This window comes from Vombatus ursinus, unplaced genomic scaffold, assembly GCF_900497805.2.
Source record: "Vombatus ursinus unplaced genomic scaffold, bare-nosed wombat genome assembly UNPS02015255.1, whole genome shotgun sequence".
Taxonomy (NCBI): domain Eukaryota; kingdom Metazoa; phylum Chordata; class Mammalia; order Diprotodontia; family Vombatidae; genus Vombatus; species Vombatus ursinus.
The window spans coordinates 143,944-167,154 of NW_020955033.1; the positions used below are offsets into that span (position 1 = coordinate 143,944).

The 23,211-nt window shown below is 36.6% G+C and overlaps 1 protein-coding gene across 1 annotated transcript in view; it reads right to left on the reverse strand.

Moving 5' to 3' along the window:
- Positions 1–23,211, reverse strand: part of LOC114031725 (lipoxygenase homology domain-containing protein 1-like) — a gene marked incomplete at its 3' end in the record, with an annotated part of 576,714 nt that overhangs the window by 143,132 nt on the left and 410,371 nt on the right. The window contains exon 31 of the mRNA XM_027846874.1: positions 14,866–14,921. Coding sequence (XP_027702675.1) covers positions 14,866–14,921 — 56 coding nt within the window. The remainder of the gene's footprint in view (positions 1–14,865; positions 14,922–23,211) is intronic.

Sequence of the window (23,211 nt, forward strand, 5' to 3'; positions counted from 1 at the left end):
TTCCTTCCTTCCTTCCTTCCTTCCTTCCTTCCTTCCTTCCTTCCTTTTTCTTCCTTCCTTCCTTCCTTCCTTCCTTCCTTCCTTCCTAACCTGAGCATTCAATATGCAAAGATTGCAAGGGTTTTGTTTTTGTTTTTGTTTTTTTTCAGGGGGTAGGGCATTGTAGTAGTAGTGGGTTGGTTTTTTTTATTTGTTTGTTTCAGTTTTTGGTTTGGTTTGGTTTGGTTTTTATTACTGGTGACAGTAAGCAAAAGGTTTCATGGCAAGAAAGAAGACATCTTCCAAAGCAGTGACCTTCTTAGAGGGAAAGGAATATGCCTTTGTGAGTCCTATTTTTCAGGTTCTAGGAGATCAATGCTGATTCAGATTCACATAAGCTGGTTAAATTCATCATGTTGGTAGACCATTTCTATTTACATTTTTCTAAGGGACTTGGGAATCTGCCTTTGGCAAAGTATGACTTTGAAAGTTTCTGTGGTTCTGCCTCTCCTCAAGCTATTCCCCTATGATGATCTATCTCCTCTTCCTCATTGGTTAAAAACTGTATCCCACACTGGCAGCCAGCCTTGGATAGAGTGCTAGACTTGGAATCAGAAAGATGTTTGAATCCTGCATTATATGTATATATATATTTACTAGCTGGGAGACCCTGCACAAGTCAATCAAGCTCTTTCAGCCTCTGTTTTCTCATCGGTTTATAAGACCACCTACCTCACAGGATGGTTGAAAAATAAATGAGATTTTATGTGTATATATATATATAATATATATATATGTACCACACACATATATACACATATACACACATGTATTATAATTATATATTGTATAATATATTATATATATAATTTTGTAGACATTAGAGAATTTTTTAAAATATTTGCTGTTGCTGTTATTATTCTGTAAAACCCATAGGAAATTTCAGCTCTAGGAAACTTTTCTTCTTTGTTCCCTTATTGATAGCAAGCTGCCCCTCTCAGTTCTCATATAGCACTTTTCATAGGCATAATTTTGTTAAATATGAATGTAATGGATTGAAAAATATAATGAAATTGAATTTTTTCTCATTCTAATTGAGCTTCTTTCATCATTTAGAGATGAAACTATTGTTTGGAATATGGGATGGACTGTCACTAGTGGAGGACCCAAGTCACACCCACATAAAATTGAATTTGATGTCATTATCATTATTCTTATATGGACTGTGAAACTGAGGGACACAGGCATAAAGTAGCTATTTCATGTGAATAATGTATATATATATATGTGTGTGTGTGTGTACATATATATGTACATACATATATATGTGTGTGTATATATATATATATACACATATATATATGCACTTGCAACTAGAATTCAGTTGAACTCACTGAAATACACAGTCCTTGGATCTTAAGGTGAGTGAAGGAGAAAATGGCACTCACAGCATACAAATCAATTCTGAATCATTTCTCCAACTTCCATTTGATCTCCCTGCACTCTGACTTTGTATGGTCATTACAACAGTTATTACAATACTATCCTTATTTTGCAAAGGAAGGAGCTGAGGCTTATACAGGCCACAGTTATCAAGTGACAGAAGTTGCTTTGAAACCCAGGTCTCTCCTGGATCCCAGCCCAGGGAAATCTCCACATACCATGCTGCTTCAGATTGACTGAAACTTCAGATGTCAAGTTCCCAGAAGATATTCTGGGTAAACTTCCTTTCTTTCCAAGTTGCAGTCAAGACTCTACCAGGACCCAGTTTTTCATCCTAAAGCCTCATTCCAGCCTTGGAATTCACATACTAGAAGTATCCTCCACCCTTACAGCCTCTCCCTCTAATTACATGGCTCTTTCTAGAACCTGAGAGAAATGATTATTAATAACTAATGATTTGGGGAGATCTAGAGTTCACTTTTTTTTCTAAAGTCTTCATTTCAAAAGCTCAGTTTCTGAAGGTTGAACTAATTTTCTCCTGAATTATGATCAAACCCTACCCACCTTTACAAGGAATCTCTAAGGTGAATTCCTGTTCATTGTGTTCTACTCAAGCAAGTTTTGGTGGAGGTAGATCCTTTGTCCTAGATTGCCAGAAGCTGAGGGTGGTCTAGGCATAGAGATAGTCTCTTTGACATGATGTCACTCTCTCATCCCCTCATGGGAGTGAATCTACTTCTCATTGTAATATCCATTCTCTTATTAATTGTTAACCAACCAAAGTTGATTGCCACTTTCTGGAACACCCACTTTTCCAAAGGCATATAAGCTGTGAGCCCACAACCATGGTTGTCTTTGACATTTGAGTGCCACTGACCTCTTTTATTAATAAAATACTAGCATTATTAATAAAATTAATTATCCAGAAACTATGTCTCTTGAACTTTTTTAAATGTCAAAATCTCTATTAAAAGCATGTTCCCAGGCCAGCCATGTCTCTTTCCTCTCCAGACTTCCTCTTTAAGGACCCCAAGCCAAGTACATTTTTCTCCTCCTTTTTTAGCTTTATTTCTTATGTTGTCTTTTCCCATTAGTTTTTTCAGTTTCCTCAACTAATGTTGCTGTTGTTCAGTCATTTCAGTCATCTGTGACTCTTTGTGACCCCATTTGGGTCACGTTTTCTTGGCAAAGATATTGGAGTGGTTTGCCATTTCCTTCTCCAGCTCATTTCATTTTTTTGGGGGGGGGGATTAGGCAATGGGGTTAAGTGACTTGCCCAGGGTCACACAGCTAGTAAGTGCTATGTGTCTGAGGCCGCATTTGAACTCAGGTCCTCCTGAATCCAAAGCCAGTGCTCTATCCACTGCACCACCTAGCTGCCTGTCCAGCTCATTTTATAGATGAAAAATGTGAGGCAAACAGGATTAAGTGAGCTAGGGTCACACAGCTACTAAACGAATGAGGCCAGATTTGAACTCAGGAAAATGAGTCTTCCTGACTCCAAGCATGACACTCTGTCTATTGTATCACCTAGCTGACCTTCCTCAACTCTAAATGGAGATAATAATAGCACCTACCTTGTAACGTTGTTGTGAGGATCAAAAGAGATAATATTTGTAAAAAACAAAAAACAAAAAAACAAAAAAAAACATTTAGCACAGTGTCTAGTATGTAGTAGGCACTTATAAATGTTTGTTCCTTTTCCTTTCCCTTCCCATTAAAATGTATGCTTTTTGAAGGCAGTGACTGCCTTTATTTTTCCTTCTATTGGTAATCCCAGCATTTAGGACAGTGTCTGGTATGTATTAAACACTTACTGACTAAATGAGTGATTAAACCAACCTGGTGGGGGAAGTGGTGTATATGCCAAATGAGTGGATATGGTGGGATGGGGAATACATTAAAATAAAGGATAGGAGCATGACTCTCAGGGACTAACTCCTGAAGATGATACGCAAAGGATGGCTGGAATAATCGGAGTGGGATGTTGGAGAGAAATTACACTAAAGGGACCTAGGCTTTAGCTCAGAGACCAGACAGCAGTCAGGGAAGCCACACTGGGAATGTCTCTGTGTCTAAACCAGGGAAAATTGGTGTTTTATCATCTGGATCATGCCTGACATGGAACTAATTTAAGCCTACTCACTGGAGCATTGGTGGCTCTCTACTGATAGAGATTTCACTTTAACTTAATTTATCTTATTTATTTCTAGATTATGGAGTAGGACAAGAGCTGGTTTTCACCAAGAAGATGGCAGAAGAACGACCGAGGATAGATTACAGAATCATAGATCCGAGACTGGAAAGGACCTGGGATCATCTGGAATGACCCTTTCAGATTATAGATTAGAAAGCTAAGGCATAGGGAGGTCAAATGACTTGACCGAGGTCACAGGCACAGAGCAAACTTCAGAAGTGGAGACAGAAAATAATGGAAACTACATCCTCTGATTCCAAAATCAGTGCTCTATCTGCTCAATCTGGAGGCCTCCTATAAAAAGCTTATCAGATATGTGTCTGGACAGCAATAAGTCAAAAACCAGAGACCAAATAATAGATATTGAGAGTACTCATATACAGGAGAGCAGAGAAAGATAAGCTAGGGAAAGCTTGGGCAAATGCTCATTAACCAGAAGATTTATGGGAGTTGAGGGAAAGGAGTGAGATGAGTGACCAAATACCCTGGTCACTCTCAGGAACCAGATGGGTTATAGTAAGAAGGCATCAACAAGCATTTATTCAGTACCTATTCTGTGCCAGGCACTTTGCTAAATGCTCAGAAGAAAGAAGCATAGCAATATAGATAGGCCTTTGACACTGAAACAACTTGCTTTCTTAACGTCAGTTGATTTGATTCATAAACCACTACCACTAATAATAATTAATAATAATAATAATAATAATAATAATAGCTATCATTTATATAGCACTTACTACAGTGCCAGGTACCATTTTAAGTAATTTACAAATATTATCTAATTTTGTTCTCACAACAACAATGGAAGGCAGGTGCTATTATTATCCCCATTTTACAGTTGAAGAAACTGAGGGACTTGCCTAGGGTTACAGTTAGTAAATGTCTGGATTTGAACTCATCTTCTTGACTCTAGACTCAGTGCTGTATCTACTACCCCACCTCCCTTCATCCTCTCTCTCTAAGAACCAGTGTCAAGCAAATCCAACCTGAAATCTTAGAGATGATGATGCCTCCAAATCACTTGCTGGTTGAATAGTAAATTAAGGTGTGTCCAACAGCCAAGGGAAATCATGTAACAAGAGAGTTTGAGCTCAGGAGAAAAGATAGCTCTGTCCACATAGAGGGGAATCACGTTAAAGAATGTGCAGTGAAACATTCTGTGGGGCAAGATAGGGCAATCTCCCAGTATGATTCTTTAAAAAAATATGTGCTTGTGTATGGCACAATATAAGGAATGCAAGATTTATACTAGGACTAGGTTATTTATAACAGAGACCTTCCAATGAAAAGAAGAATTAGCCATTTTTATATCTCTGATATGCCATTTGTAAAATACTGTCACAATAATACAATGAGGTAGGTAATAGAAGCATTATAATTCCCTGAAGAACAATTCCTAGAGAAACCATGGCTTGCAGAGGTTAATGAACTTGCCAAAGGCCAAAGAGTTAAGTGATAGAACCAGGACTGGAACCTAGGCTTCCGACTTCAAAGTTCAACGCTCTTTGAAATATGCTTAAATTTTTTAGGTAGGAGGAGATAATTTTGAAAATCATTATTACTTTGGCATGTTTGAGTTTTTGCTTGTTTATTTGTCCTAATCAAAGCCGGGGCTATGAGAATGTAGTCATAAAAGAGGAATTTGTCAGGAAACTGCTTCAGAAGGAGTTTCTAGGTGGCTGTCTGACCAAAAATGCTATTGTGGTCATAGTAATGATGTCCTATCTGCCGAAAGGATTCAAGTTTGGGAAAAGTCAGGAATTCTGGATGATCCTAACATCTTCAGAGCCAAGGGGACAACAAGGCAATTTCAAGCAGTTGTTGAAAGACCTACCATGCAGAATAGTAGATAGATTACCAACATCAATGAAAGCTGTAATTGTGGGGGTTTTTTGGTTTGTTTGTTTGCTTTTTTTCCCCAAATGTAGAAACAGAGAAAGACAGAGCTATCTTGTATATACTCATTTAAATACTATCTTTCCCAAAAGAACATGAGTTCCTTGAGTTCAGGAACTATTTTTATGTTTTTGCTTTTCTTTGTATCTCAGCATTTAACACAGTGCTTGGAACATAGTAAGCGTTTATTAATAAAGGCCTATTGATTAAAAAGGATAGCAACGTGGTTCATACCAAGCTATTGCTAATAAGCTATTTAAATAAAGCTAATGTTATTTGATGATGATGATGATTATCTATTATCCAGCAATGCCCATTGATATGATTAAAGTCTGATCTCAGCCATCTCCTCTAGTCAAGCGAACTTCTCTTGTAGAGCCCTGGGCTAGAGAAAATTCCCTGGAATGTTTTCTTTGCCCAGAACATCTGAAACCACACTAGACAATTCTAATTTGCATTCACTTAAGAGCAACTCTGCAAAGGTAAGTTTGCTGTTATTGAGTCATTTTTCAGTCACGTCCAGCACTTCAAGATCCCATTTGGGGTTTTCTTGGCAAAGATGCTGGAGTGGATTGCCAGTTCCTTCTCTAGCCCATTTTACAGATGAGGAAACTGAGTCAAACAGGGTTAAATGAATTGCCCAGAGTAACACAGCTAGTAAGTGTCTGAGGCCAGATTTGAACTCAGGAAGATAAGTCTTCCTGACTTCAGACCTGGAGCTCTATCTACTGCTCCACCCAGCTGCCCCAAAAAGGTAGGTAGTATGACATGTTAGGTAATTCTCACATATGCATCCTCTATCTACTTCAGGCTTTTGTCATGTCTTGTTTATGCTACTGCAACAGCCTTCTAATTTGTCTCCCTGATGTAATTTCCTCCTTACTGTGATATATCCTCATATCCTCTATTCAATCAATTGCCAAGGTAATTTTAGTAAAATGTAGTTCTAAACATGTCACTCCACTACTTTATAAATTGTAGGAGCTCCTTATTACTCTCTAGGACCAAAAATTAACTCTCCTCCCCAACCACCACCACCCATATGTAAAGCTTTTCAGCTCTTCACAACCTGGACCCTTCCTACCTTTCCAATCTTCTTAGAAATCACTCTTCACTCACTCTGTGGTCCAAAAATACTGGTTTGATGGTCTTCATACGTCATGTTCCACTTCCCCTCTCTGTGCCTTTTGCTCTGGCTATCCACCATGCCTGGAATACTCCCCCCCTCCCCACTTCTGCTTCTGTGAATTCTTGGCTTTCTTCATGACTCAGCTCCAGGGCCACCTTCTGCAGGAGGATTTTCCCAGGTTTCCTCAGCCCCAGCTGCTAGTACTGCCTCCTCCAATGTTATGTTCCTTCTACTTTGAATATGTCCTTTATGTGCCTTTTTCTATACATGTTGTCTCCCCCATTAGGATGTAAAATCTTTGAGGCCAAAGACTGTTTTTCTTTTCATCCCCAGAATTTGGCACAGTGCCTAGCAGAAGGGTTTAAAAAATGTTTGTTGAGTGATTGATGTAAAATTCAGAGAAAAAAGTTGAGACCCTATGATCTTAATAAAGAGATGTATTGATCTTATTATTACCTTTATGAAATTAGCATTATCCATTTTTGTACCATAAAACACTAGGACTGTTTGTCTTAGAACCTCCTATGATGACAGTTCATTTGTTCTTTCTTCTGAAAATTCCTCTTCCTTAGGCTTAAGAACTTGAGGGGTAAGAAGTACTCTCTCAGTTCATTTTCTTTGTCTATAAAATGAAGGGGTTAGACCATATATTATATAAACTTCCATCTAGCTCTAACAATCTGTGGATGGATATAACTTTGACAAGGATATTTGGCCAAAAACAATAAAATTCTGACTTCAATACTTTTTACTAATTAGCCCTTTCAGTCTACTCTTACTAACCACTTAGTCACTCTGAAATTCTTTTTCCTCACCTTTGTGACCATGGGAAGGCATTCAACCTCTCTAAATTTCAGTTTTTAATCTGTAAAATGCATTGGTAGTACTTACATTATTTAATATAGGTCCTTAGGAGGTGTAGTAGAGAGAGTGCTGGCCCTAGAGTTAGGGAAACTCATTTTCCTGAGTTCAAATCTGGCCTCAGACACTTACTAGCTGTGTGACCCTGGGCAAATCACCCTGTTTACTTCAGTTTCCTCATCTATAAAATGAGCTGGAGAAGGAAATGGCAAACCACTCCAGTATCTCTGCCAAGAAAACCCCAAATGAGGCCACAAAGAGTGGGACATGACAGGTATCTAAAGGGAGTGCTTTGTAAACTTTAAAGCCCTGTATACATGTGAGTTATAAATATTATTAACCTTGTATACCTTACAGTGAGAACAGGCTAGAGGCTTTACACACACACACACACACACACACATGTAGATATGTGTATATAGGTACATATGTATGTATGTGTATGTATATGTGTGTATTCATGTATATGTGTATATGTATATATATACATATATGTGTATATATGTGTGTGTACATGTGTGTGTGTGTGTGTGTGTGTGTGTGTGTGGTTGAATAGTAAATTAAGGCGAGTCCAACGGCCAAGGGAAATCATGTAACAAGAGAGTTTGAGCTCGGGAGAAAAGATAGCTCTGTCCACATAGAGGGGAAAGTTCAAATTTCATATATATATACACATACACATATATATACATATATGTATACATGTATAAATAATAGATAATCATTACCATCATAAAATAATGTTAGCTTTATTTAAAAAACTTATTAGCAATAGCTTGATATGAACCACGTTGCTATCTTTTTTAATCAATATATATATACACGTGTGTGAATACACATAGATATGTATGTATATGTATTTATGTATGTGTATATGAGCATATATATGTGTATATATGTGCGTACATCTATATATGTGTGTATGTGTGTGTGTATATATATGTGTGTGTGAATACACATAGATATGTATGTATATGTATTTGTGTATGCGTACGTGTGCATATATGTGTATATATGTGTGTATATCTATATGTGTGTATGTATGTATGTATGTGTGTATATATATACATATACACACACACACACACATATATATATATGTGTGTGTGTGTGTATATATATATATATATGGATGCCATTGAATCTATATCTTCTACCACTGGAGAATATAAATGTTATCTATTAGACAAGTGAGACTTATAAAAGAGCAGGGACAAAGGTAGCATGGAATGTGATCATCAACTGATTTTTGAGCTTGGAATTGCTGGTGCAATAGAGCCAGAAGGGGAAAAAAATCATCCTTCTACCATTTCTGTAGGCATTGTTTTTAAAGTAATCAGACATAGAAGGCATGAGTGAAAAAGTACTGCTAAAGATATATTCATATGGGGACCCTGACAGCTTGCATTTGCTGAATATGAAGAGATAGCTAAATGTTCATCCTCATTTATTTAAAAGGATGCAGCTGTGGTTAGAAATAAGAAGGCCTAAACTTCAGCAGGTGACTTTGAGCAAGTTGTTTAATGTCTCAGCATTTCATTTCCTATTCCTAGGAAATGGAAGTAATTATTATTGCTATCAGATAGTACATGTGTTTGAGATTGTGAAAGAGGATTCATTTGTATAAAATCTTTAAAACCATAACTTGGCACAACCCAGCATAGAAGTGCTAATCACGGAACAGCACAAATTAAACATCTGTTTTCATTGTCTTAGAAGTTCCCATTATGTAACAAAGAAACTCCTACATTGATGTGTACACCAAAGGAAGCAATGCGGTGCAATGAAAAGACCACCAGATTTGGTGTTGGAGGACCTTGGTTCAAATCTTAACCCTATCACAGGATACATTTGTAAACTTGAGTGCATCATTTAACATTTTTCAACCTCAATTTCTTTATTCGTAAAACAAGAGAGTTGGGCTTAATGATGTCTTCATTCCCTTCCAGCTCCTGGTCCTATGCGCCAGTATTTTGATGTTAGCTAACTGGAAATATGTTAGAGAGAGAAAACAGTGCTATTGTGTTACCATGAAGTTAAAACCATGGGGCAGAACAGTAAGGGAAACCTGGGTATAAAAATAAAAATGGTAAACAGTCTATAGAATTTAATTAGAAGGCCCAAAGGAGTCCTTGGTGGAAGCAGTTTGGTTATCACTGTCTTTAAATAACACCCCTGAAATCTATAAAAGGAATTAAAGAACTCAGAGAAGCTTTTTAAACTTCACATAAACATTAAGAGGGGGAAAGGCTCCATTAAGACTAAACAGTGCCTATTTCCCAAATAAAGTTTCTTTTCAAATAAAAAATCAATTTTGCAATAAAAATTTGTTGGGGGTTGTTTTAAAAAAAAAAGAACATTTGAATACATTTTTGTACTTCAAATTATACAAACAAAATTACTTTAAAAATGACCCCAAATTTCCTTCCCTAAATAGCTGAATCTATACACCTTTGCTAATTTGTCCATATCTACCCAGCAAGAAGGCTGGTTGTCCTCATCCAGAATACTCGTTCCCTTCTTGCCTCCTGCAGCCCTCATGTCTTAGATGACCACCTAGTAGTGGGGAAGTACATCAAATTCCCTAGGGTATCCAACAATAGGTCTGAGCTAGTCTCCTCTCATTGAATGATGATAGATTATTGGGTAAATATCACAGACAACATCCTATGGGAAGCCTATCTCTTCCCTGTAGTTATTCTTTCACTACTCAAATCAACTCCTTGCTCAAATTAAAATAGCAGATATACTTATCTAATTACTTACTGTATTCCCTCAACAGACTTTTGAAAAAGACAGACATTTTATGTGGCTTTTTTTTTTTGGCAGGGTGGGGAGGGTGTTTTCTCAGTCTTCTTTTTATCTGCTTGGCACATAGTGCTTGGTACATAGTAGATATTTCAATACGCGCTTGTTGAATTAAGTTGATGATATTTGCCCTTTCATCACTTGTAATTTAATTGAATCAAGAAAAAGATTATACTCAGCTTTTGAAACTAATTTTGTAATTTCAGAATACTCCAAGGAAGCCTGTATGCACTCTGACATGAAGTTGCTCCTGCTGTCTCTTTAAAATCTATTTTCACCTAAATGTGGCTTCCTGCAGAAGCTTCTCCTATCTATCAAAAGTGACATTACCGTAAACAAAACATCTCTCAAGTCCCTTTTTTCCCCTAAAGAATAACTCACTAGGGTAAGAACAGATTCATAAAAGCAATTGGAAAGAAACAAAGAATGAGTTTTTTAAGTATCTTGAGGAGTTCCCAAAACACCCAATTAAACACCATTTCTTAAGACAAGGAGAGTTTCAGAGAAATGATAACTGATGAATTTGTGATCTTTTTCCCTTCCCCTATATATGTATTCAATTGATAATTAGATGGAACATTATTAGGATTCAATGATCAATGCTGCTGTTACTTATTTCATATAAAAGGCATGTGCAAATTGATTGGATGTGTTTATCCTCATTTTGCAGGCAAGGAAATAGAGGTCTGAGGATGCTGTTATTATGTGCCCAGTGTCACTGGCTAAGTTACTGCTAGAATCAAGATTAATATTCACATCTTCTGAACTTCTGGTCCAATGCTCAGCACACTGCCTCTCCCTGCCTCTTAGAATCATAATGAGTCTCCTTCCTTTACTAACATCAATTTGAAAAGAAGGACCACCTGTGGAGGTTTCTTTGTTACTAGAAGTGAATTAAAATTTAACTGTTCAAGGGGATTATCAGCGCAGAAAACTGCAGATTTCTCCTTAACTGTGATAGATAATATTAGCCGAGAACTGCCACTTTTTTTCCCAATAATAGCACTGAATCAGCTCAACAAAGAAAGTCACAAGGAAGTTGCATATCCTTCAGATTAATTAAACTGTCACTCTTTAACACTGCCCTATTTTTACCTATACAATTATTAATGGATATTAAGGGATTGATTATCCAGGCAAATAGCACAACCACTTTAGGCACATTTCCTCAGACATGTCCCTTTAAATTTCCCTGACTCTTAGTTTCACAACTATAATGTGGGAATAAGACACTCTCACATCTGCCTCATGTGTTTTTTTTTTTTAATTGAGGATGAGGCAACACACATTAGAGCCCTTTTTAAAAATCAGTCAACAAGCAACCATTAATCACCTACTATGTGCTAGGAAGTGTGCAGTAAAACTACAAAGTGGTTTGTTTTATTCACCCTCCACAAAATATCTAGCATTAATTCAGGCCCTCATAACTCTTCATTTATATTATTGTATGAATCTCCTAATTGATCTTCCTGCTTCTGTCCATACCAGAGTATGACCTCTCTAATCCATCCTTCACATTGCTGCCAAATTAATATTTCTAGGATGCATATCTGACCATGTCACTCCTTCACTCAAAAGATCTTAATCTTGTTTCCTCTAGACTAAAATGCAAAGTCTTCTTTTGGCATTTAATGTTTAGCATTTAGAATTCCCTAGAATCTGGCCCTCACCCACCTCTCCAGGCATATTTCATATTATTTCCCTTAATATACTCTGTATTCTAGCCAAACTGGATTACTAGCTGATGTCCAAACATGACTTGTCATCTGTCATCTCTGTGCCTTCGCAAAGGCTGTCACACGTGCCTAGAATATATTCCCTTCTCACCCCTGCCTCTTGGAATCCTTAGCTTCCAATGTCTTAAGTCAAGTGCCACCTCCTATAAGAGATGCTTCCTGAGCACTCCAATTGTTAGTATTCCCTTTCTTTTGAATTTTTTGTTTTTTTAAGATGAGGACCTTGATTTTATCTAAATAGGTAGCTTTCAGTGAGGACCCCCTTCTCCTGATGCAGTTGGTATTTGTCCTCCAACATATAGTCTTAGAGTTTTGCCTGATGTGCTAAGAGGTTAAACGATTTTCCTAGAGTCACATAGCCAGTGTCTGTCAGAGGTGGCTGAAACTTGAACCCATGATTTTCTGTCTCCAAAAATCAACTTTATGTCTGATTCACCATAGTGATTCTCAAGTGCCTTCATATTTGTGTTGACTTAGCTGTGTACATGTTGTATCCCACCCCAGAAGAAAGTAAATTTCTTGATGGAAAAGATTATTTCATTTTGTCTTTGTATCCCCAGTGCCTGACACATGGTATGTAGTAATTAAATGTGTTGAATTTTAATATAGCTTTTGTTAAATAGAATAATATGTTGCAGTCCTACATTGAGTACTCTTGGAAAAGAAACATGCACAAACACATATAAATGCATATTGAAAAATAATTATACAGGGTCACTATATGTGTGTGTGTGTGTGTGTGTGTGTGTGTGTGTATACATACATATATACAAACCCATACATATATATGCATATAAATATATATATATACATATATTTCTGTGCAAAGTTTTTCATTTAACATTTCATTCAAATGAAATAAAATATTTTATTTATTTTTAACATTTTTGTTCTCATTTTTGTTTTTTATTATCATTTCACATAATAATAGCATCATTATTGGTCCTCTCAGGTTTTGTCTAAGTCAAATTGTGGGGGGGATGGTCTATATTCAGACTCTGAGGTAAATTTAACCACTTATTAGGCAACTAGGTGGCACAGACACTTAGTAGTTGTGTAACACCCTGGGCAAATTATTTAACTTTTTCATCTCAGTTTCTTCATTTGGAAAATAGGAGTAGTAACAACACCTATTTCCCAGGATTATTGAGAGAATGGGTAAATGTGTGTAAAAGTGCTTCAAAAACCTTAAAGCACTGCATGTATGCTAGGTATTAATGTTATCACCACACTTATATCATGGTTGACTAATTCAAGTAACTGATTCCCTAAATAAGTTAAATGCATTAATTCCACTCTCCCCTTTATTTCAGATATAAAAGGTAAAAACACAGGCATGATTTTTGAAGAAATGGATACTACACTGAAAATAAAAAGCACTTAAGAGTGCCTTTACTGTCACATATTTACCACCTTGCCAGAATTTCCAAAGAATTCCATCCTGTTAATTCTTTCAATAGTAATTCTTCTGAATCCAGTTTATACTCCACAAATAAAAAACAAAACCCATTCCACTTCTTTTCTGCTTTCCATTTTGAAAACTCTTATGTTCTGTGTACACTAGAGTGCACATTTTTTTTCTTTTCCTTTCTCTGGTCAACAGGAGACATATTTAATGGATTTGTCCTTCTCTGTTTTGAGTGATACTATCCATAATTGAGATTTTACCTCCAGAAGTGAAATGTGCAGTTCTTCCTGACTGAATTAATTTTCTTAGCGGCAGGATGACCAAAGACACATAGGTTTTAGATGACATTTCCTGACTATCCTGGGACTCAAGGACTTCTACAATCTGGCTCCAACTTATTTTTCCAGCTTTATTTCCCATCATACCCCTTAAAAACATTGTATGGTTCAGCCAGATTGGACTGTGATCTAGCCATTTCTGAGTTTATCCAACCTTCTTCTAGTTCCAGGCATTTTTTTCCTGGAATGTGTTTCTTCCTTACCTCTGCCTGTTGAAATACTTCTCTTTGAGACTTAGCTTTAGGTACCATCTCCTCCATGAAAATGTCCCAGCTGAAAATGATCTTTCCCTCTTCAAAATTTCCCAGAGTGCTTTGTCTGTATCTCTCCTTTGTACTTCTCTTCAGCCCCTAACATGGTGCCTTTCACAAATAAACTGCTTGACAGTTCGCCTTTTTTTTTGTGCCCATTGACTCACCCAGCAGAATGTAAGCTTCTTGAAAGAATTTTTTTTCTTTTTTTGTTTGCATCCCTAATGTCTACTACAGTTCCTGGCACAATATAGATCCTTCATAAATATTTGTTCAATGATCTATTGATTGAGATATAGAGATCAGCATAAGCAAAGATATTGAGGCAGAAAAAAATCAAGGTATTCACCCCAATTGCCTCACCAGAAGAAAAAAAAAAAAAAAGACATTTAATGTGTGTTACAAGCAAGACTCGAATCCAGATCTTCTTGGCTTTCAGGCTTATCCTCTATCCACTAGACTGGACTACCTCTTCACACCCCTGGCTAATGAAAATTATGTATATTGACCAATCAGTTCCTATTCAAGTTATTTATCTAAGCCATAGATATTGAAAAAATTAAAAATACATTTTATAAATTAGTAGATGAATTTCTGGTCAGATAAACTAATGATACAGTCTCTCCAATAACTGAAATTCTCAAAGGAAATTAATTTGTCCAGAACAAACCAACCCTTGGTCCAACATCTTTCCTTGAGTATCAGGTCAAGTCAAACACAACATTGACATAAGATTGATAGCCTTCAAAAAAACAAGATTTCAGCTGCAGAACCAATCAACCTTTCAAAAAAGTTATCAATCAGCTTCACCTTACTTACTTTTCGCAAGCAGCTCTCTCTCAGTCTTCCCATCATCTTGGTACTCATCCAGCCATCTGTGTGGACAGGAGTAAATAGATTAATGGGATAAAACGGTTGGAATGAAATGTATTTTTATGAAAGGAAAATGAAATAAAGAAAATATGTTTTAAGGCCTATTACAGACAGAATTTTTTTTTTAATAAAAACTCTTATGAATTAAAGCCAAGTGAAACCATTCTTAAGAATTCAGTCTTTCAACTCAACTTTCATCCAAAAGGTGATGGAGGACTCTCTAGTAAAAGCACATTAGGGTCTTAGACTGGCTAGTCCAAAATATGGGCTTTGCTACGAATGCCCTGAAGCATGATTAAAAATGTAAACTCACATCAATTGGCATTACCTCTCTTGAGTCTATAAGGACAATTTTGATTCTGTCTTCATGTTGTGCTCTCTCCAAAGAGGAAATGTAGAAAGAAAAAGACTGAGTTTTTAGTTCTGTCTCTACCACTTTCCAGCTATGAGATGATGTACAAGTTGATTAACCTCTGTGAGTCTCTTTTACTATCTATAAAACAAAAACAACAGCACTTGCATTACTTACCTCACAGAGTTGTGAGTAAAGTGCTTTGTAAACCATAGAGTGCTGCAGTTTTACAATATAAGGCTCATGCCTGACTATGGGATGGAGATGAGTCTGTGTTTTTAAAAACTTTTCTAGTCTCCATCAGAGTCTCCCAAGATAAAGCAGCTTTGACTTTAGCCTGGATGATAAATTATATCTGCTATCTGATAATTAGTTAAGTACAGAGAAGCCATTAGGTGATTTTCTTAAATGTTTGCTGTGAAGAGCCATCATCATATTTAGAATTAAGAAATCAGGCATGCAAACCACCAGTGTGTTGGCAGATTACTATAATAAAAATGTTTTGAATTCTTTGAATTTTAATTCTTTCAAGGTCTTCAGAAACTCCATTTATTTTAATTAAAAGAAACCTTTAGTTCAAAAAACTCGGAAACCCTTAAATGGAGCAAATGTCAAAAATCACTCTCCTCTGTAAAATCTACTTACTGCTAGAGAAGAAAACCTCCTTTTTCTGTTTAATAAGGTCCAGTTGTCAAGTCAATTCTTTGGAAAATCCACTGCTTCATTTAAAGATTACATTCTTAGATTTTATAAAATCAAGTGATATTGATGAAAATAATTGTCTTAACTTTTCTAAACAAATCAAATCAAATCAATTAAATCTTTCATTCACTCAACAATTTTTTTTAAGCACTTGCTATGTTCTGGACATGTTTCACTCTGGGAATATGTAGACACAAACAAAATAGGTCCTGTCCTCAGAGAGTTTATATTCTATTGGTAGGAAATAACATGTACATTGAAACTTAAATGCAAAACATATACAAAGTAATTTCTGAGGAGGACATTAGCAACTGGGGGAATTGACCAACATCATGCTTATTTTTGAATGGAATAAAAAGATGCTTGGTAGAATTTTTTTTAATATTTCATTAAAGGAAAGTACTTCCAAAATCATGGGAAACTTTCTCAAATTTTATAGATCTTCATTGCCTGTTAAAGCAATTTTTATACAAGTAGATGCTACTTACACCAGTTACTGTTTGCCTCAAAAAAAAAAAAAAGTTCTTTAGACCTATAGCTTTAACAGGGATAAGAAAAAGGAAACATTAATTTGAATAAAGGAAGTGCTACAAACTTCTCTTCCTCCCTATCTACATAATCTACAGTTGAATGATAAAGCACTGTGTTTGCTAGTTTATAAGTAAAACTGTATTGAGATTAGCATAGATTATATAAAAGGCAGCTAGGTGGCATAGTAGATAGCATGCTAGGCCTGAAGTGAGGAAGACTGTCTTCCTAAATCAAAATCCAACCTCAGACATATGCTGCCTTGTGTGACTCAGGGCAACTCACTTAACTCTATTTGCCCCAGTTTCCTCATCTATAAAATGAGCAGGAGAAGGAAATAACAAACTACTCCAGTATCTTTGCCAAGAAAACCCCAAAAGGAGTCATAAAAAGACAGACAAAACTGAAATGACTTAGCAATAACAACAACATAGATTATCTATTATCCATTATCTATTTCTATTAAAAATTTAGAACTACATATGAGTAGGGTGGTCATAGGAAAAAGCACCTTTTCCCCTGATGAATGTGATTTTCTTAAGTTTGTCTTTGGGTCATTGCCCTCTAAGTATCTCTTCTAAAACTGCCAGCAAGATTGGATTTAAGGTAATTCAGTAATAAATGGAATGTAAATATTATTTGGTACTTTTTAGTCATTTTTGAAATTAAGACTAACATTTTTTTAAAGTTATCTTTTGTATTTCCCCATTATTTTATTAATAGTATTTTGTGTTTTAAAACATATGCTAAGACAAAACAAAATACCAAATTAGGTTGCATAATTTAGATTGCACCACACCTGAATTCAGGTGATACTTAATAGTTTAAAGAACATTTTAAAATATCAGTCAATACATAAACTGATGCAAAGTGAAGTGAGCAGAACCTGAAGAACATTGTACACAGTAACAGCAATATTGTACAATGTTCAACATTGAATGACTTAGCTAGTCTAAACAATACAATGATCTAAGATAGAACTTACGATGAAAAATGCTATCTACCTCCAGACTAAGAAATACAGATCAAAGCATACTTTTTAAAAATGTATTTTTATTGAGTTTTATCTTTGTTTTCTTTCACAAAAAACTAATATGGAAATATGTTTTGAGTGACTGCACATGTATAACCCATATCAAATTGCTTGCCTTCCTAAGGAGGGGACAAGGGAGTGAGGGAAAAAAGGAGGGAAAGAACTTGGAACTCAAAATTTTTTTTAAAAAAGTTAAAAATTGTTTTCACATGTAATTGGAAAACAGAATATTTTTAAAAATTAAAAAAATTACCTGGATATTTCTAAATATCTCTATGTTTGGGTAGCAAATATCTCAGTATATAAGGGAAATTTTTTTTCATTAATAAATTTATTTATTTTCAGTTTTCAACATTTATTTCCACAAGACTTTGAGTTCCAAATTTGCATCCCATCTCACCCCACCCCCCACCCCAAGATAGCATGCATTCTGAATACCCTTTCCCTTAGTCTGCCTTCCCTTCTATCTCTCCTCCCCTTCTCTTATCCCTTTCCCCTTCTATTTTCCTGTAGGGCAGGATAGATTTCTGTACCCCATTTCCTGTATTTCTTATTTCCCAGTTACATGTGAAAACATTTTTTTAAAACATGTGTTTTTAAAATTTTGGGTTCCAAATTTTCTCCTTTCCTCCCTCCCCACCCACCCTCATTGAAAAAGCAAGCAACTCAATATAGGTTATACATGTGCAGTTATGCAAAACACTTCCATAGTAGACATGCTGTGAAAAACTAACTCTATTTCCCTTAATCCTATCCTGCCCTCCCCCTTTATTTTATTCTTTCTTTTGACCCTGTCCCTCCTCAGAAGTATTTGCTTCTGATTACCCCCTTTCCCAATCTGCACTCCTCTCTATCATCCCCCTACTCTCTTGTACCCCTTTCCCTCCTATTTTCCTGTAGGGTAAGACAGATTTCCATACCCAATTGAGTGTGTATGCTATTTCCTCCTTAAGTCAAATCCTATGAGAATAAAATTCACTCATTCCCTCTTGCTTTCCCCCATTTCCCCTCCACTGTAAGAGCCTTTACTTTTTTGTTTTTTGTGAGATAATCTACCCTTTTCTACCTCTCCCTTTCTCCTTCTCCTAGTATAATCCTCTCTCACCATTTAATTTTATTCTCCAGATATGACCCCTTCATCTTCAACTCACCCTGTGCCCTCTATCTCTCTATCTCTCTCTCTCTCTCTCTCTCTCTCTCTCTCTCTCTCTCTCTCTCTCTCTCTCTCTATCTATCTATCTATCTATCTATCTATCTATCTATCTATCTATCTATATCTACATCTATATATAATACATATAATCTTTTCTCTACAACTACCCTAATGCTGACAAAGGTCTCATGAGTTACAAATATCATCTTTCCATGCAGGAATGTAAACAGTTCAACCTTTATAAGTCCCTTATTTCTCTTTCCTGTTTACCTCTTCATGTTCCACTTGAGTCTTGTATTGGAAAGTCAAATTTTCTATTCAGCTCTGGTCTTTTCATCAAGAGTGCTTGAAAGTCCTCTATGTGACTGAATGACCATTTTTCCCCTGCAGGATTATACTCAGTTTTGCTGGGTAGGTGATTCTTGTTTGTAATTCTATCTCCTTTGCCCTCTGGAATATTATATTCCATGCCTGGCGGTCCCTTAATGTAGAAGCTGCTAAATCTTGTGTTATCCTGATTGTGTTTCCACAATACTTGAATTGTTTCTTTCTGGCTGCTTGTAATATTTTCTCCTTGAACTGGGAACTCTGGAATTTGACTACAATATTCCTAAGACTTTTCCTTTGGGGATCTCTTTCAGGAGGATATCGGTGGATTCTTTCCATTTCTATTTTGCCCTCTGATTCTAAAATATCAGAACAGTTTTCCTGGATAATTTCTTGAAAGATGATGTCTAGGCTCTTTTTCTGATCATGGCTTTCAGAAAGTCCAATAATTTTTAAATTCTCTCTCCTGGATCTATTTTTCAGGTCAGTTGTTTTTCCAATGAGATATTTCACATTCTTTTCTAATTTTTCATTCTTTTGGATTTGTTTTACAGTGTCTCGATTTCTCATAAAGTCACTAGCTTCCAATTGCTCTATTCTAATTTTTAAGGAAGTATTTTCTTCAGTAATTTTTTGGACTTCCTTTTCCATTTGGCCAATTTTGCTTTTTAGGGCATTCTTCTCCTCATTGACTTTTTGGACCTCTTTAGCCATTTGGGTTAGGCTATTTTTTAAGGTGTTATTTTCTTCAGTATTTTTTTGGGTCTCCTTTATCAAGCTGTTGACTTGTTTTTCATGATTTTCTTGCATCACTCTCATTTCTCTTCCCAGTTTTTCCTCTACTTCTCTTACTTGCTTCTCAAAATCCCTTTTGAGTTCTTCCAAGGCCTGGGACTGATTCATATTTTTCTTGGAGGCTTTGGATGTAGGAGCTTTGACTTTGTTGTCTTCTTCTGGTTGTATGTTTTGATCTTCTTTGTCATCAAAGTAAGATAACATAGTCTGACTCCTTTTGCACTGCTTTCTCGTGATCCTGGCTAATTACTTGAGTTTTAAACTCTTTGTTAAGGTAAAAGCCTGCTTCCAATGTGAAGAGTGTACTGTCCCAAGCTTTGGGGGTTTGTACAGCTGTTTTCAAAACACTTCTAGGGACCTGTAAATTTTCAGTTCTTCCAAGGTGATATGATAAGGGGCGAGGTGTTTCCTCTCTACAGCCACAACAAGCTCCAGCACACCAGCATTCCTCCTTGCTCCAAGACCACCCCTCAGAACTGTGACCCAGATCCAAGCACCAGTAAAGCAAGAGAATCCTGCCTTAGCCCTGGAAAAGAGATCCTTGCAATCCCCCTCTGATCAACCACTCAATTCCCCCTCAGTCTGTGGGCTGGAAGCTCAGGAAACAGTCGTTGCCCCGGGTAGTGCTTGAGACTTGCGGCTGAGACCTACCTCCTTCTCTCACCGCAGTCATAGACTTTTCCCACTGACCTTCTAAGTGGTCTTTGGCGTTCATGGGTTGAGTAGTATGGAAACCACCACAGCTGCCTGTGATTATGTCCTCTGAGGCCTGCTCCAGGTTCACTGAGGCCTACGTGCTCACACTGTACTACACTCCTCTCCCCACCTAGCGCAATATACCTTTCTGATCAACCATCCAGGTTGTCTTGGGCTGGAAATTTGTTTCACTCTGTCTTTTTGTGGGTTCTGCTGCTTTAGAATTTTTCTAGAGCCATTTTTTTACAGGTATTTGGAGGAGTTTAGGGGAGAGCTCAAGCAAGTCACTGCTTTCACTCTACCATCTTGACTCTACCCTAAGGGAAATTTTTTTTAACTCTTATGGGAATTTGGCATTGTTTCTACAAATATCTAAAACCTAAAATTTTTTTCTATAAGAATACATTGTGATATTTATATATCTTAAAGGTTTTAAAATATTTTTAAACAAATAATATCAGAAGTTGTTATTGTTTGTCTTTCATTTTGAAGATGACCAATGACATCACAGGGTGGTGTTGACTCCTGAGTGAATTGGGCATAAGTGAAGCAGAATTTTACAAAGTCATCATCTTCACTCTACCTTCAAGAATCACCAAAGTCCAGTGGCAAGACAAAAGTCAAGATGACTGGCGATGGCCTGGGATGCAATGGATGACCTTGGTATCTTCAATGTCTAACCAAGCTCTAAGCATTTCACAGCACCTGCTTCATCTACCTTCATGATCATTGGAACAAATTTCTCTCATCTGCTCCTTCTGATGGAGGGAGTCTTCCCATGCTTGGGTTTGAGGCCCATCAGTTAAACTCAGGCTAGTTTAGCCCATCTGCTGAGATAGTTTTATTGACATGTGGCTGCTCCTCATTCTACAGCTTCTTGGAGCCACAGGTAAGAGTTGGGTGAGAGGTAGGCACCAAAAATTGATGAGCTGCCCTTTAAAGGGCTCAGCAAGTCATCATATCCAGAGGTGCTAGTGCTCCCTAAATACCTTATATGCCCCAAAGGCAAGGGTACTCTTAAACAAATATACAAAGGCCCAAGTACTCTCCAAACAGTACGGGCTCAAGGTATGTTAACAAATCTGGTATGATTTCTTTTTTTTTGTTCATTTGTTTGTTTTGGTTAGGCAATGGGATTAAGTGACTTGCGCAGGGTCACATAGCTAGTAAGTGTTATTTGTCTGAGGCCAAATTTGAACTCCTGTTCTCCTGAATCCAGGGCTGGTGATCTGTCCACTGCGCCACTGAGCTGCCCCAAAATCTGGTATAATTTCAAAAGAATATTGGGAAGGGGTGAAGAACAGGCAAACAGAGAGCCTATTATTCAGGCCAAATTTTCTAAGGAAAGGATTTTTTCATAAGCCCATGGTGATACAAAATTTACCTGCTTATCAACAAATATTTCCTATATATTACACATACATATACATATACATGTATGTGTACATATATGTGCATATATGTATATATATTTTTCCCCAATTACATGTTAAAATATTTTTACATTTTTTTAAGTTTGAAGTTCCAAATTCTATCCCTCCTTCCCCTCCCCTCTTGAGATGATAAGCAATCAGATATAGATTACACATGTGCAATCATGTAAAACATTCCCATGCTAGTCATTCTGTACAAGATTTGAATAAAAGAAAAATAATAGGAGAAAGTGAAAAATAGCATGTTTCAGTTTGTATTCAAACAATATCAGTTCTTTCTCTAGAAGTAGATAGTATGCTTCATCGTTAGTCCTTTGGGGTTGTCTTGGATCATTGTATTGCTGAGAACAACTAACTCATTCACAATTCTTCATCAAACAATATTGCTGTTATAGATATATATATATATACTATGAATAATGTTCTCCTGGTTCTATTCACTTCACTGTGAATCAATTCATGTTGCCTTTCTAGATTTTTCTGAAATCATCCTGATTTTAATTTCTTAGAGCACAATAATATTCCATTACAAGCGTATACCACAGTTTGTTTAGCCATTCCCCAATTAATGGGCATCTCTTCAATTTCCGATTCTCAGCCATTACAAGAAGAACTGCTATAAATATTTTTGTATAAATAGGTTCCTTTCCTTTTTTTTTATGTCTTTGACTATATACCTAGGAGTGATATTGCTGGATCAAAGGGTATGCACAACAAGTCTTCCTCAAGTGACACAATGTGCAACATTATGCCATGAATTTGGGGCAATTAAGTTACAAACAGACATAGTCCCTGTACAGAAGCTCATAAACATGGAGACAATGCAACTATGCATGGGTGAAGGAATTGCAAAGGTGATTTAGGATTATTGAATTTAGGGCTGAAAGGAACTTCAGAGGTCTCTAGTTGAAAACCCTCATTCTATAGAGGAACAAATTTTGAGCCCCAGAAATTTAATAGCTTGTTCAGAGTTGTACAAGGAGTGAATAGCAAAGCCAGAATTGAAACTCAAGCCTTCTGGCTCGATATTCAGTATTTTTTCCACTACCCAGTAGTGCTACTAGTGAACAAAAACTTATTCCTAGCAGAAAAGAAAAGCTGTGCCTTTCTAAGATGTTTATTCACCAAATTTTCACACAATTTGGGGGAAGCAGGCGGTAGAGCCCCGAGAGATTAGATGATGAGATAGATAGATAGATGGAAGGAAGGAAAGAAGGGAGGAAGGGAGGAAGGAAGGAAGGAAGGAAGGAAGGAAGGAAGGAAGGAAGGAAGG